This window comes from Lissotriton vulgaris, chromosome 1_1 (genome assembly GCF_964263255.1).
Source record: "Lissotriton vulgaris chromosome 1_1, aLisVul1.2, whole genome shotgun sequence".
Taxonomy (NCBI): Eukaryota; Metazoa; Chordata; class Amphibia; order Caudata; family Salamandridae; genus Lissotriton; species Lissotriton vulgaris.
The window spans coordinates 1,068,614,108-1,068,627,760 of record NC_141685.1 but is presented as its reverse complement, the minus strand read 5'-3'; the positions used below and the strand labels follow the sequence as shown (position 1 = coordinate 1,068,627,760).

The following is a 13,653-nucleotide window of genomic DNA, read 5'->3' as shown; positions in this document are numbered from 1 at the left end:
GCGTCTGACCTTGTGTAATGTAATCTAGTGCTCGTGTAAAGCATTCCAAAATCCTCAGCCCAAGCTCACGCTATATAAAATTGCAAAAAAGACAGGTTTTGCAAGCCAAACTGATATTGATACTAGTGATCCTTGAGCTGCCCCAATGGATTTGAAGCCACCCATTAAAACCCACCAACCCACCACAGCCGTCTCTACTACCCATCATCATCCTATCCAAGTTTCAGTATGGATGCCCCAAATGACTACCCACACAGAACACCTCCTTACCTTCAGAGGAGATTGGTGCAGCCAAAAGGAGTAGGAGAGAGACACAGTAGCAATGAGAGTGGCAGTAGAGATGTGTCATCCTAAAGAAAAAAAACAGGTATGAAAAAGAAATAAGGATTTAATGTTTTGATTTCTTATTAAGCTTCAGAAATGCGGGGGTTTGGCACACTTTTTGTCTCACACACACAGCACACACACACTCTCACTCTTCTCTCTGTGTCTCCCATAGATGCACACACTTTGTTCAATTCATAGCTGTCCAACAAGTCTTCAAGAGATTTTGCCTCCCATGTTCATTTAGTACTGGTTCCTTTGTGAAACACGCTCACCAGACAACGAGAAGGGCAGTTTATTTTATCTTGATGCAAGGAGGAACAGGCTCTTTGTTCACTTGTGGACTTTTTCTACACACCGACTACTACATCACCACTACCTTTATGAATGAATAATTCTTCAGGACAACAGTGGAATAAATGAAGGACACCTCAGCCTTGGATTACAGAAGGGACATCCACACCTTGGAGAAGATACAATACAACATAATCATGGAACATATAGAGGACTACCAGCATCTATGTTTATCAAGGACAAACCAAACCAAAGCTATATCATGTGTTACATAACTTATTTAGAAGCCTCAAAGGAAAGCCCAAAGCACGGCAACCCAAACAGCAGCTGTTTCAAGGAACACCTATCTTAACATGGACAATATCCAGCAAACCCAACTAACCAATATATCCAGGAAAACTCAACCATTGTTTATTATATCTTGAACAATCTATCCCAAGATTGGAACATGTCTATCAAACCTTTTACCATAATCCCTATCAGGTTACTCAACTTTGTAACAAGAGTCTTTTATCTCTAGTGCCCTGGGGGTTTACCATACTGTTGGACCCAAAACTGAGCACCAAGTATGACCCGTTAGCAGACCAACCTTGGGTGGCTAGATAAAGTGTTTCTAGGCTAACTCAGGGAGATGATGTACAGAGATCCAGAACTCAATCAGCCATATAATAACAATAACTGTACAGTCAATGCTTGTACTTAAAAAGAAAAACATCTTTAATCAGAAGGTACTGTTAATTCTGTGCTTAAAAATGTAGACGGCCTCCCACGATGAGTGAGGCTGTAATCACCATCATACCGAAAAAGTAAAAAGATCTACGACTTTGTGGCTCCTACCATCCCATAACACTCCTCAATCTCAACATGAAATCGGCTGTAAGACCTGATGCCGGACAAGAGCCACCTGGATCAATCAGGCTCCATCGAAAGCAGACAGACTCACTATAACATTCGAAGGGTGATTCATTTGATTGAGAAGGTTACCCAAAAAATGTCCCAGCGGTAATGCTCGGCTGAGATGCAGAGAAGGCGTTTGACCGGGCGGACTGGACTTTTTTATTTAACACCCTGAAACAATTTGGCTTCTGCAAGGCTTTTATATCCATGGTCCAACTAATTACGCAACGCCCTGCCTCAGAGTAATAGTTACGGGGTTGGTTCGGAACTTTTCCACCTGTGGGGAGAAACATGACAGGGATGCCCTTTTCCCCCCTCCTCTTCGCACTTAGCATAGAGACTCCTCTCAGCGAAGATAAGGACAAACCAGGTCAGGGTATCAGTTTTGGGTTGGAGGAACATAAGATGTCCCTGTTTGCGGATGACATTCTATTAACCCTCACGGACCTGCAACGCAGCCTGACCACCCTGCTAGATGAGCTGCGGCTCTTTGAAGAGGTTGAAGGCTTGCGCATAAACGTATCTAAGTCTTTCCTCCTTAACTTAACGCTAACGGACGCAGAGCTGGGAAGGCTGGTGTCCCCGACACCTTCCCAAAGGGGGAAGAAGGAGCTCACCTACCTTGGCATTAAACTAACCCCTAAGATCTTATATCTATTTCCGGCCAACTAACCGCTACTCCTCCGCCAATTAAAGGAGGCCTCAAGAGGTAGGCCCTATTTATAATGGCTTGGTAGGATATATACTATTAAGATGGTGGTACTACAAGTGGCAGCTACCTCCGAACAGGGGTGGTGAGCACTGTTCCCTCTAGGCCGCGCGCGCGCACGCGCGCACCTTCCCTGACGTCAGCGTGCACCACCTAGCGTGGAGCGCGCACACAGGCCGTCGCAAGAGATTTGCGCCGCCCGCCGCTTTTACAAAGCGAGTGGCGCGAACATGACATGAGGCACTTTTTACAGTGGTGACGGCGGTGCGGGCGTGAGGAGTTGCAGGTAAGGAGCGGGAGGCGGGGGGCGGGGGGAACTGGTGGTTATTGGGAGGCGGGGGGCGGGGGGCGGGAGGAGTGTGTAGGAGATTGTTCAACATTACCTGCTAGTTGAGAACTATATGATGGTGAGTCTTGCATAGGTGAAATGTGCATTTGTGGCTGGGGATTGCTAATTCCTAGCACTAATTTTGGAAGACTGCTGCCTGGCCATGAAGAGTCCTTTATAGGGATGTTTTATGTCGGAGCAAAAATGTCTTCCTCTTCGGACAAATTCCGCCAGCTCCTCCTCTACCAGCATCAGCTCCTCCTCCTTCAGCGCCTTACTACACAGCCTGGGCGGGAGACGTGGGTGGGAAGAATCGTCTCCTCTTTCTCTGCTGTTCTTCTGAGACCTTCGGAATGAGCGGGAAAGTCACTTCAGAATAAAATCCACGGCGTTAGGGTTGTCTTTTGGAATACAGGCTTTTCTACCCTTTTTTGCTATTTAAAGGTCCTTCAGTTCTAGGCACAGCAGACACAAAAAACGCGTGGGACACAGGACAGAAAGGCACAAAAAACAAGTGAGACACAGGACAGAAAGGCACAAAAAACAAGTGAGACACAGAACAGAAAGGCACAAAAAACGAGTGAGACACCGAACAGAAAGGCACAAAGTATTGTAAGCGCTGTACCTAGGACAATGCATTATAGCACTGCTGCACTTACAACACTGCTCGCATGTGTGCATGCACTGGTGCATGTAGGTCATTTACTGCAGGAAGAGGGTGAATACTGTCGCTATTTCGTGTAATGATAAACAATTCCCATTTATGCTTCTGAACACCTACAGATTGAATAGTTGCCCTGGTTATGCATGGTAGGCTTCTCCTCAGAGTCCAGCTACCTGCAGTGAAACTGACTAATCAGATATGTGTGCCCACCAAAATCCTTTTCCAACTCCTGCCTCACTCACAAATAACCCTCAGTTTTAACTATGTGAGTTTGATCATTTGTGTTCGTGAACATTAGAGCTACATTTATAAAGACTGTATTAGCCGGTTTATTGAACAAATAACTTTCTTCAAAACCTGTCCGGGTTTAAAGAGAAATCATTTTACAGTGAGATTTGAGAGTCCTTTCAAGCAGTTTTTTAGGAAGGTAAGTTGTAAATGTGCCTCTTAAAGCACCATTATTACTAACAACAGTTTGATTTAATGACAGGCAGAAAGGCACTAAAAACGATTGAGCCACAGGACAGAAAGGCACAAAAAAACGAGTGGGGCAGAGGCCAGAAGGGCAGAAAAAACGAGTGAGACACAGGACAGAAGGGCACAAAAAACGAGTGAGATACAGGGCATAAAGGCACAAAAAACGAGTGGGGCACAGGACAGAAAGGCACAAAAAAACGAGTGGGGCAGAAGGGCACCAAAAACGAGTTGGACACAGGACAGAAAGGCACAACAAGCATTGGAAATGCAATAGGTCTCGCATTAGAAAAGTTGGAGCTATTGGTCTTGTAAATGACAAATATTTTATTTATGTGTTGGTTTTTAAAATAGCTAAATGGATAGCTTTGTCATTTACAATACCAATAGTTATAACTTTCGCGAATGTGACACCTATAGCATTTGGAATGCAACATGTTTTGTATTTACGTGACTTAGATGGCAGCTCTGGTCGTTAGGCCACATCTCTAGAGAGCACGAGAGTGCAGCAGGGGAGAGAAGCACAGAGAGGGAGCAGAGAGTGCAGCAAGGAAGAGAAGCACGGAGAGGGAGCCCAAGAGTGAAGCAAGGGTGAGATGCACGGACAGGGAGCCTGAGAGTGCAGCAGGGGATAGAAGCATGGAGAGGGAGACAGAGTGTATCAGGGGCGAGAAGTACGAACAGGGAGCCCAAGAGCGAAGCAAGAGAGAGAAGCAGGAGAGGGAGTCTGAGATTATAGAAAGGGAGAGAGTTGAGCATAGAAAGGGAGAAGATGAGTTTGGGAGAGAGGCATGAGAGTTGGAAGGCAGAGCAATGGAGATAGACCTGGGAAAGGAGTAACCATGGGGGAGATGAAGATGAGAGCAACAGGGAAAAACTAGTGGTGTTGACTAATGCCGAAATGGTATAAATGATGCTGTGTTAGTGCTCATTGACAATCGTGTGTACCTTGAGGAGAGATGGGAGAGGGGAGGAGAAAGAAGGGAGATTGGGGAAAGAGGGGAGAAAGGGAGGAGAGTGTGGGGATAGAGGGTAGAGGAGAGAGAAGGAAGAGTGTGGTGGAAGATGGTAGAGGGGAGGGGAGAGTGCTTATCCAATTTTGCAAACTGCCCTTAAGACCCTTATTGTGGCGCTGTATGTATGAAAATGCACTATCTTTTCACTTTTTAAAGTAAAATTTTGGAGTGCCATTTGGCGCCGCAGACACGCGTGGTTTGGTTCCTGGCGCACATAGCCATGGTTGCAGCGCACAGAGACCCTCCATTGCCGCACACAGAGGAAAAAAATTAGAGGGAACATTGGTGGTGAGGCGGGGGGGAGTGGCGGGTCGGAATGAAGAAAAATAAACATACCTGCTTTGCCGCCGCATCCGACACACATCTCTCCTCATCTTCTTTTCTTCTTCCCGGCTGCTGCCTGTACCAGAAGCACCCAGGCTTCCGACTCTGCCAGCCAATCACTACGCTGCAGAAACAGCATTGTGATTGGTCTGAGCAGCCGGTTTGGCCGCTCAGGCAGTGCCTGGGGAGGCTGGGCATGTTCTCCATGGGGCTGCTCAACACAGCCAGATGGAGAACATGCTAAGTGTGCATAAATGCTTGTCCAGCTCAAAAGGGCAGGTCAAAGCGTCATGCGCATGTAGGGAGGGAGTGCAAACAACTTCTGCTCCCCCTGCATCAGCCAGCCTCACCCGAGTCGCAAAGGAAAATAAAATTATACTAACTTCTGGTTATTTTCATTTTATTTTCCGCTGCTCAACGAGCAGTGGGACGACGCTCCTCCGCTGGGTGTTACTGAAGTTCCTTCACCTGTTCCAAAGTTTGCCAATTGACATTAAAATGGATTACTTGACTATGCTCCGAATGCTGCTAACTAACTTCATCTGGCAAAATAAAAGAGCCCGTCTTGCCTTTAAGTTGCTTAGACGTCCAAAAACTGAAGGGGGCTTATCACTTACGGATTTTAATCTCTATTATAGGGCTGCCCAACTACGAGTCATTATTGAATGGTCCTAGAGAGAGTCAGACATACACTGGCTCATGGGGGGCGTGGCCAACTGCCGATCATGGATGTCGCCTTCTGAAGGAGCTCCGGATCCGGGTTGGAATAATCCTGCAGATACGCCGCATCTTGGGATCTCTGCTGTCCTATGAATTCGTTTAGGAAAGACAAGGGAACCCAAAAGGTATGCCATAGGGATCTTGGGCAGTATCATGCTACAAAAAACAGTGGTCCCTACTCGTGGACACAATGGTATACTGAGCTAATAATCACACACCTGATGAGTGTTATGTCTTTTGTCCAGCCGGACAAGGAATTTATGTAACAATTTTCTTAATAAAACTGAATGAACATATTAATAACAAGTGGGCACAGCCGTGACCCACAACATTCAGACAAAACAACGAACAGAATGGTAAAAGGAGCAAAGCAAAAATATGTCTGTGTACTTGTAGTCAGTGTTACAGACAGAGACTGTTATAACCACACCATTGCATTTCACAATATTTTAAATGTCATATTGCATAAGGGGGTTTATTGGTCGACGACGTTTCGATGCCTAAGTTAAATGAGGGGCATCATCATCAGGACAAAAATATAGTCATTGTTGTCTTTAAATATTACACTGCCCTTTAACGCAATTCTATACATTTATACATTACATGGGAAAAAGGAGATCGTTAAAACCAACAGCATCAGGAATGGCCTGAATCGTCTCGAAGATTGGACCTCCCTACTGTAAACAAAGCTTACATGAAATACCCTCTAAATGTTATTCTATGTACTGCAATGCGCCTGATAAACTTGAACAATGTTTACTCTTTTCACAATATTCACCACCTTAAGACGGCCGCAGCGTCTGCACACCATGACTAGAGGTTTCACTTCCCCAGTCCTTTTTTACTGTTCACAGACCAACCGGCTCTCACTTCTGCAGTCCATCATCGCTTTCTGCAGACCACATGGTCCTTTTAAATAACTTGCCACACGCCAGTTCTCTAACACCAGAACCCCACCATCCACCACAGCGCCGCCGACTTCTGCATGTAAGTAACCCGCACACGCCGTTTCCTTTCACTCCAGTCCCACCATGCCCCGCTGGGTAATTGACTCCACTGAACTTTCTCCCCAGACCGAGTTATTACGCTCCCGATTCAGACGACTCTCCACGCTGGACAAGGCAGTACCGGTAATTATTCTACCAGTAGCACGCCATGTCGCTCACCTCCCTGGTCGCACTCGAACCTTTTTAATGTTCAACCATTACTTTTCCAGATTTCTCCTATGTTCATGGTGCCGCTCGCAGCTGTTTGCAGAATCCGTGACTTTGTTTTTCTTTCCCTGCCTGCCGTGCCCTGAAGAAAGGGTGAAATTATCCACTTGGAGTGAGTGAGGCTGTTTCAACAGGGGCCGGGACTGCGAGACCCAGGGTTCCGCGCAGGATCACCGAAGCGCACCTGGAGTCTCTTCCCGCCCCCTGCTCCTCCCTGATTGCCTGCCTGCCTACATAACAGCTTGCGGCCCCCGCTTCGCGTGAGCCGCTCGCAGCTGTTTTCAGAATCCGTGACTTTGCTTCTCTTTCCCTGCCTGCCCTGCCCTGAAGAAAGGGTGAAATTATCCACTTGGAGTGAGTGAGGCTGTTTCAACAGGGGCCGGGACTGCGAGACCCAGGGTTCCGTGCAAGATCACCGAAGCGCACCTGGAGTCTCTTCCCGCCCCCTGCTCCTCCCTGATTGCCTGCCTGCCTACATAACAGCTCGCGGCCCCCGCTTCGCGGGAGCCGCTCGCAGCTGTTTGCAGAATCCGTGACTTTGCTTCTCTTTCCCTGCCTGCCGTGCCCTGAAGAAAGGGTGAAATTATCCACTTGGAGTGAGTGAGGCTGTTTCAACAGGGGCCGGGACTGCGAGACCCAGGGTTCCGCGCAGGATCACCGAAGCGCACCTGGAGTCTCTTCCCGCCCCCTGCTCCTCCTATAAAGACACACCCCTGACGCTAAGCGGGACGCGTGCGGGACGCCAGACGAAGCCCGGACAAAGGGCGGACAGTCTTATACAGTCCGAGACAGGCCGTGACTGGACTGGGCACGTTATACTGTCCGTGCTGAACACGAGTCATCTGGCTGCAGTAAGACACTTTGCTCTTGGATATACATAATTTGTGTCTCACTATTATAGCATTCTTGATATATATTGTCAAACCCACTTGCATGATAAAACTTAAGCGTTGCTACTGATATTATTGAGGATGCCAAAAAAGATTCCAGCCGCTGCGGCAAACACCATGGATAATTATATGGTACATGTAGTATCCAAGAATAATAACGAAAGGAGACAGTCACTAGGTTTAAGTCAATCCCCCAATCTTTCCCCCCTGAGCCCACCACCAAACTCCCCGTGGGTAGATATACCATCTCAGGACGTGGGAAATGAAGTCCCAGATACAGAGACACATGATAGCGGGACTCTTAACCATAGTGTACTTATAGAATCCGACCAAGATTCAATCCACGATAATGATACCGAGTCCCAGATAGATGACACAGAACATGACCCCCCTGTACAGGAGGGTACACAGGTGAACACTGTAGATGAAGATCCCCCTGTTCTTGTACCGGTTACACGGGCGTTTAGAAAGTGCAGAAAACCACAAATACATTGCGGTGGGTCTCATCCTTGGAGAAAGAGGGTTGCATCGCTACCGAAAATTAGGGATACAAATAGGGGGCAAGGAGATGAAATTGGGAAACAAAATGTGGATGAAGAGCTTTTAACTAGGATAGCTGACATGATTGACTGTAAGTTTAAGGCACTCATTAAACCAGTAGTGGCCAAATTAGACAAGCTCTCTGCTGATGTAAAGAAACTAGGTGCGGTCCAGAAAAAGATAGCGGAAGAGGTGACAAATATATCAACTTTAGTCACAAATCTAGCTAATAGCACAAAAGAGCTTACCGCGAGAGGAACAGAGGGAGGTGCAAATGAATCACATACCAACCCCACCGGACAGGCACCAGCAATAGAGCATAATCAACCAATGATAAGAGAAGATCAGCCTCCAAAACCATCTGTATCGACCACATTAAGTACAGAAAAAGACTCACTACAATTCATAGAAGACGCGTCACCTCTTGTGTTGGTACTGGCAAATGTCCCCCCTTTGGCTATTGGCCAATTAGAATCCCCCACAGCATTGACAAGTAAGGCCCTGCAATGGCTGTCTGGTAATATGCATATGGCTCCGTGGGGGAAACAACAGCTAGCAGGAGACCTTAAGTCAGCCAGAAGGGTACCCTGGATCCAAAAAAGTTCAAAGGTGACTGTATAGTTCTAAACTTTACAAACTCTGCTGCATTACCAAATATTCTATCAAACATTCTCCATCCTCAGCGCAGGAGAGGCACCATTGTTCCACTTACTTTAGACTTTTTTGGTAAAAAACAGCAAAGCATGACTTACCCCAAGACATGCCATACCTATACCAGGCCAGTGTGGACTGGAACAACAAATGGCTGGGGCTTAGGTGCAGCAGCTAATAATTGGGGGCACAGCTCAGATAGATGGGAAGGACCGCAACAGATACACCAACAAGAATATCAACACCCTATCCATTTTAACAACCAGTACAACATTCCCATTTCTAACAGGTTCGATGCCTTCTATGGTCAGGGAGGGTTGGAAGGGGTGGAATGACTACTCGATACACCCTTTTTTCCTGTCCATAGTGATCGTATACAACAAGATGTAGGACTAGGAAACGAGGACCATACATCTACGTCGCACGGATTTAATACCGAGATGATAGCTCCATCACCCCAGATAAATGGACCCATAAGTTTATTAAATGTACAAAATCCTGCTCCTATCCAAGCTGTCACAATACATAATTCTGTGGAAGTACAGGTAGGCAGTTGTATAGGCCCAATGCTTCCTATCCCAGCTGAAAAGGAAAATGTAGATAAAACGTTGTGTTCATCATTAACATGTAATGAAAGTTTAATATCTTGGAATATAGCCGGGCTCTTTGATAAATCTAGTGATATTGGTTGGCTGTCTTTTGTCAAGGAACATGCAGTAATATGTCTCCAAGAAACATGGCTGGTGAACAAAAATGTACACATTGAGGGTTATCAAAGTTTCTTTGTTCCAGCAGATCCCTCAGTTAGTGGTAGAGCAAAAGGGGGGCTGTCAATATATGTCAACTTGGCTCTTATATGTCTTAAAGTTGAACATCACACTGGAAACAGAAATATACAGGTTTTAGAGTTAAAGAGGGGAAAAACTAAGTTCACACTGATTAATTTCTATAATGCAGTGAATCAGACTGGCGATTGTAATATACAGTCTTTATGTGAATTCTTAAGGGATAATGTTGGACATTTGCCCCGCCAAATACTAATTGCAGGCGATTTTAATACTCATCCATGTGGGAACCCTGGAGAGACCGCTATTGGCCAACTGGGTTGTAACAGCCTGGAAGATTTCCACTTTGACCATTCGCGGCGTGGAACAGAACTAAACACGCTAATGAATGAAAACAACTTAATCACAGCAATGTCTACAGTGGCGGAACAAACTCTTTTTCCTATTCCCACATTTAAAGGTCATGCAACAGGATCATACATAGACCACATTCTATTGTCTGCTGACCTCGCTAACGTTGTTCTGGACTACTGCATTCAAATGAGCATCTACAGCGATCATAACCCTATATGTATCAAAATGGGTGGGAACATTTTTGAACAACGAAAACCATGTGTGGATCGTGGGTCCATAAAATGTATAAATGGAAAGCGTCGCTTAAAATGGTCATTGGTGAACTGTGAAAACCTGTATACTTCTATTAATAACATGTGTAGTCCTGAACTCTCAGTATGTATATCACCTGTATCAGTACCGCAACAAATCCTAGCATCCTTTGAGGATGTTGCCTTAAAAGTAGGGTCATTGTTAACGGTGTCAGCCAAAGGGAATGCAAATAGTAATCCAAAGTGGTTTGACAAAGTTTGCTCCAAGGCTAGCCGTGAGCTCAAGATAGCACTGAAAACAAAACCTAGAGATCCGGCGCTTATCAAGGTCATGCGTGCTAGATATAAAAAGTCCCTCGATAATCGCAGGAGAGAGGTAAAGAAAAGTGTTTGGGAGTCTCTGCTAGATCCTGAAACATTGAGAAATAGCTCCAAGTTTTGGGATATTATAAATAAACCCCTATTTGAACACCCAAGAAATTCCACTGTGGGTACTAATATCCCAGAGGAAGAGTGGGATAATCATTTTAGCTCTATTTTTAAAAATAATGAGTTGCAGGCTGAATACATTCCGGTTAAATTTAAAGAAAATCAGTTGCTCTTCTCAACAAACGAGGTTGCAAAGGGAATTGAAGGGCTGACAACTAATAAGGCCGCAGGACCGGATGGTCTTCCACCGGACCTTTTTAAATCCTGTATATCACTATGGGCACCAGTTCTTACAGCCGTACTTAATGCAGCTGTGGCTTGTGGTTGCCCAAAGTCATGGGGGGTATCTACCATCGTGCCCGTGTTCAAAAAAGGAGACCGTAATAGCCCCCTCTGCTATAGACCAATATCTTTAATCAACTCTTTTGCTAAAGTAGTGGGGGGAGTAATTCTAAATAGACTGGTCACATGGTCAGATGAAAATAATGTAATATCCCCAATCCAAAACGGATTCAGGCCCGTCCATTCTACGATTACCCAATGCCTAAATTTATACCTAATTATAGGGAAGTATACCAAGGCCCGACAAGGAACAATTCACATGGCGTTCATGGATCTTTCTTCGGCTTTCGACTGTGTAAGCAGTAGAAAGCTCTGGGACGCCATGGCGAAAATGGGCGTGGAGCAGAACCTAATTAATCTGTTAGAAGATATGCATTCTGATACGAGAGCAAACGTCAGGTACACACAAGATTTGAAAGTGACAAAAGACTTTGGAGTGTACCGGGGAGTCCGACAAGGATGCATTCTGGCCCCGTTCCTTTTTAATTTATATATAAACGAATTGGAGGAGCACCTTTTAAGTACAAATGCAGACTACCCTTATATTGGACGAAAGGGACTGCCGGTTCTGCTATATGCGGATGACGCCGTCCTTTTATCCAGAACTGCTAATGGCCTTCAAACCTTATTAAATTCTTTTTTCACTTTTATGAAATCCAGAGATTTGAGTATAAACAACTCTAACAGCCTGATTCATAAACGGGCCGTTTTGCGAGTCTATAATAGCGATTCATAAGGAATCGCTATTACAAACTCGCAAAACGGGATTCATGTAGGAATCGCAATATTAATTGCGATTCCCACTGATTCCTTATTTGCGATTAGCTAATTGCTATTTATTAGCAATTAGCTAATCGCAAATGAGATTGCGATTACAAGGGTGCCAGGGTGTCCAAAGGACACCCTGTAGCACCCCTGCAATGAAAATTTACACAGGTGTTGCACACACACATGTCCAAAAGACTTGTGGGTGTGTAACATGCAACTCAGAAAAATGCATTTTTCTGAGTTTTCGCAATTTACCACAAGGTTTGACCTCGCGGTAAATTGCGGCCCGAAATTGCGATTTCGCAATTGAAAAATGGATGATGAATTACATTTAAGGAATCTCAAATAGAGATTCCTTAAATGTAATTCCTTGCAAATATGCGATGTAGCAAATAGCGATTTTTGCATTTGGGATGATGAATCCCAAATGCAAAAATCGCACTCGCAAAGGGCCAGATTCTCAGAATCTGGCCCTTTGCGAGCCGATTTCGGCTTCATGAATAAGACTGTAAATCTTTCGTAATGAAGGTTGGCCAGGGTAACAAAAAGCCAAATTGTTTAAACCTTAACGGAGTATCAATCCCTGTAACAAATACATTCTCCTATCTTGGAGTCCTGTTCGATCATCAATTGAACTGGGGACCCGTAATACAAAAAAAAAAGGGAGAGGTAATCAGGGCAAATGTGGCAATATTTGATTTCTCAAGAAAAATGGGCAATGGGCAACATCCCAGTTGCTGCATTACTCCAACTTTACCAGGCCAAGAGTGTTACTACTGCATGTTATGGCAGCGAGATATGGGGATACGCCCCATTAGGAGCCCTAGAGATAGTTGAAAACAATTTTCTCAAGCAGTTACTAATAGTTCCTAGGGGAACAGCAAATTTTTCTTTACAAGAAGAGCTGGGTATCCCATTTTTATGTGATAAAATGGCAGTAAACCCTCTAGTATGTTGGCTAAACTGCTGGCTAAATGACGACATACCACTCACTCAGCTCATATTGAGAGAAGCGTTAACATGGGAAAATAGGCTGAAGGTTCCCTGGATAAAGTATCTGAGTAATTGCTTTAATGATATTGGGCGACCCGAACTTTTCCTAACACCAAACTCCATTACGAAATTGGATGTTATTTATGTGAAGAAGGCTTTTATCTCTTCTAGACACATAGCCAGGGAGTCTGGTGAAATGAGGAAAGGTAGTGTACGAAATCATGCGCTAATAAAAACAACTTTGCTCATAGAACCGTACCTATTATGGCCAATGTCAAGTTATGACCGTTTTTTGTTGACAAGGTTCAGGCTGGATTTATTCCACTTACTTCTGGTCTGTGCCTAAGGGATCTCATCGTGGACAAGTGTTGCCGGCTTGCGGCTGCGACGAAAAGTCTCCGCAAGACCTGGCACACTTCTTATTTTGTTGTCCTTTTTATAATATACCAAGGAGGCTATATTTAAAACCTTGCCTTAAAAAACTGAACTTTTCTCAATTCAGACCAGCACTTTATTATCTCCAGCTGCTAAGTTGTGATTGTACCCTGTTCGTATGTCGTTTTTTAAAACTGGCAATCAAATTTAGGAAAAGTATGGAAGGATAGTAGCACTGTTAATTGAAAAGATAACCTTCTTATGCTCTTAGAACATTTCTATTTAATAATCTGAACGTTTAATATGCCTTT

General features: G+C 44.8%; 1 protein-coding gene across 1 annotated transcript in view; it reads right to left on the bottom strand.

Annotated features, from left to right (window-relative positions):
• IL2RB (interleukin 2 receptor subunit beta) overlaps positions 1–13,653 on the bottom strand; it is a 446,549-nt gene that overhangs the window by 343,993 nt on the left and 88,903 nt on the right. The window contains exon 2 of the mRNA XM_086963139.1: positions 271–350. Within this exon, the coding sequence (XP_086819265.1) occupies positions 271–349 (79 nt within the window). The 5' untranslated portion in view covers position 350. The remainder of the gene's footprint in view (positions 1–270; positions 351–13,653) is intronic.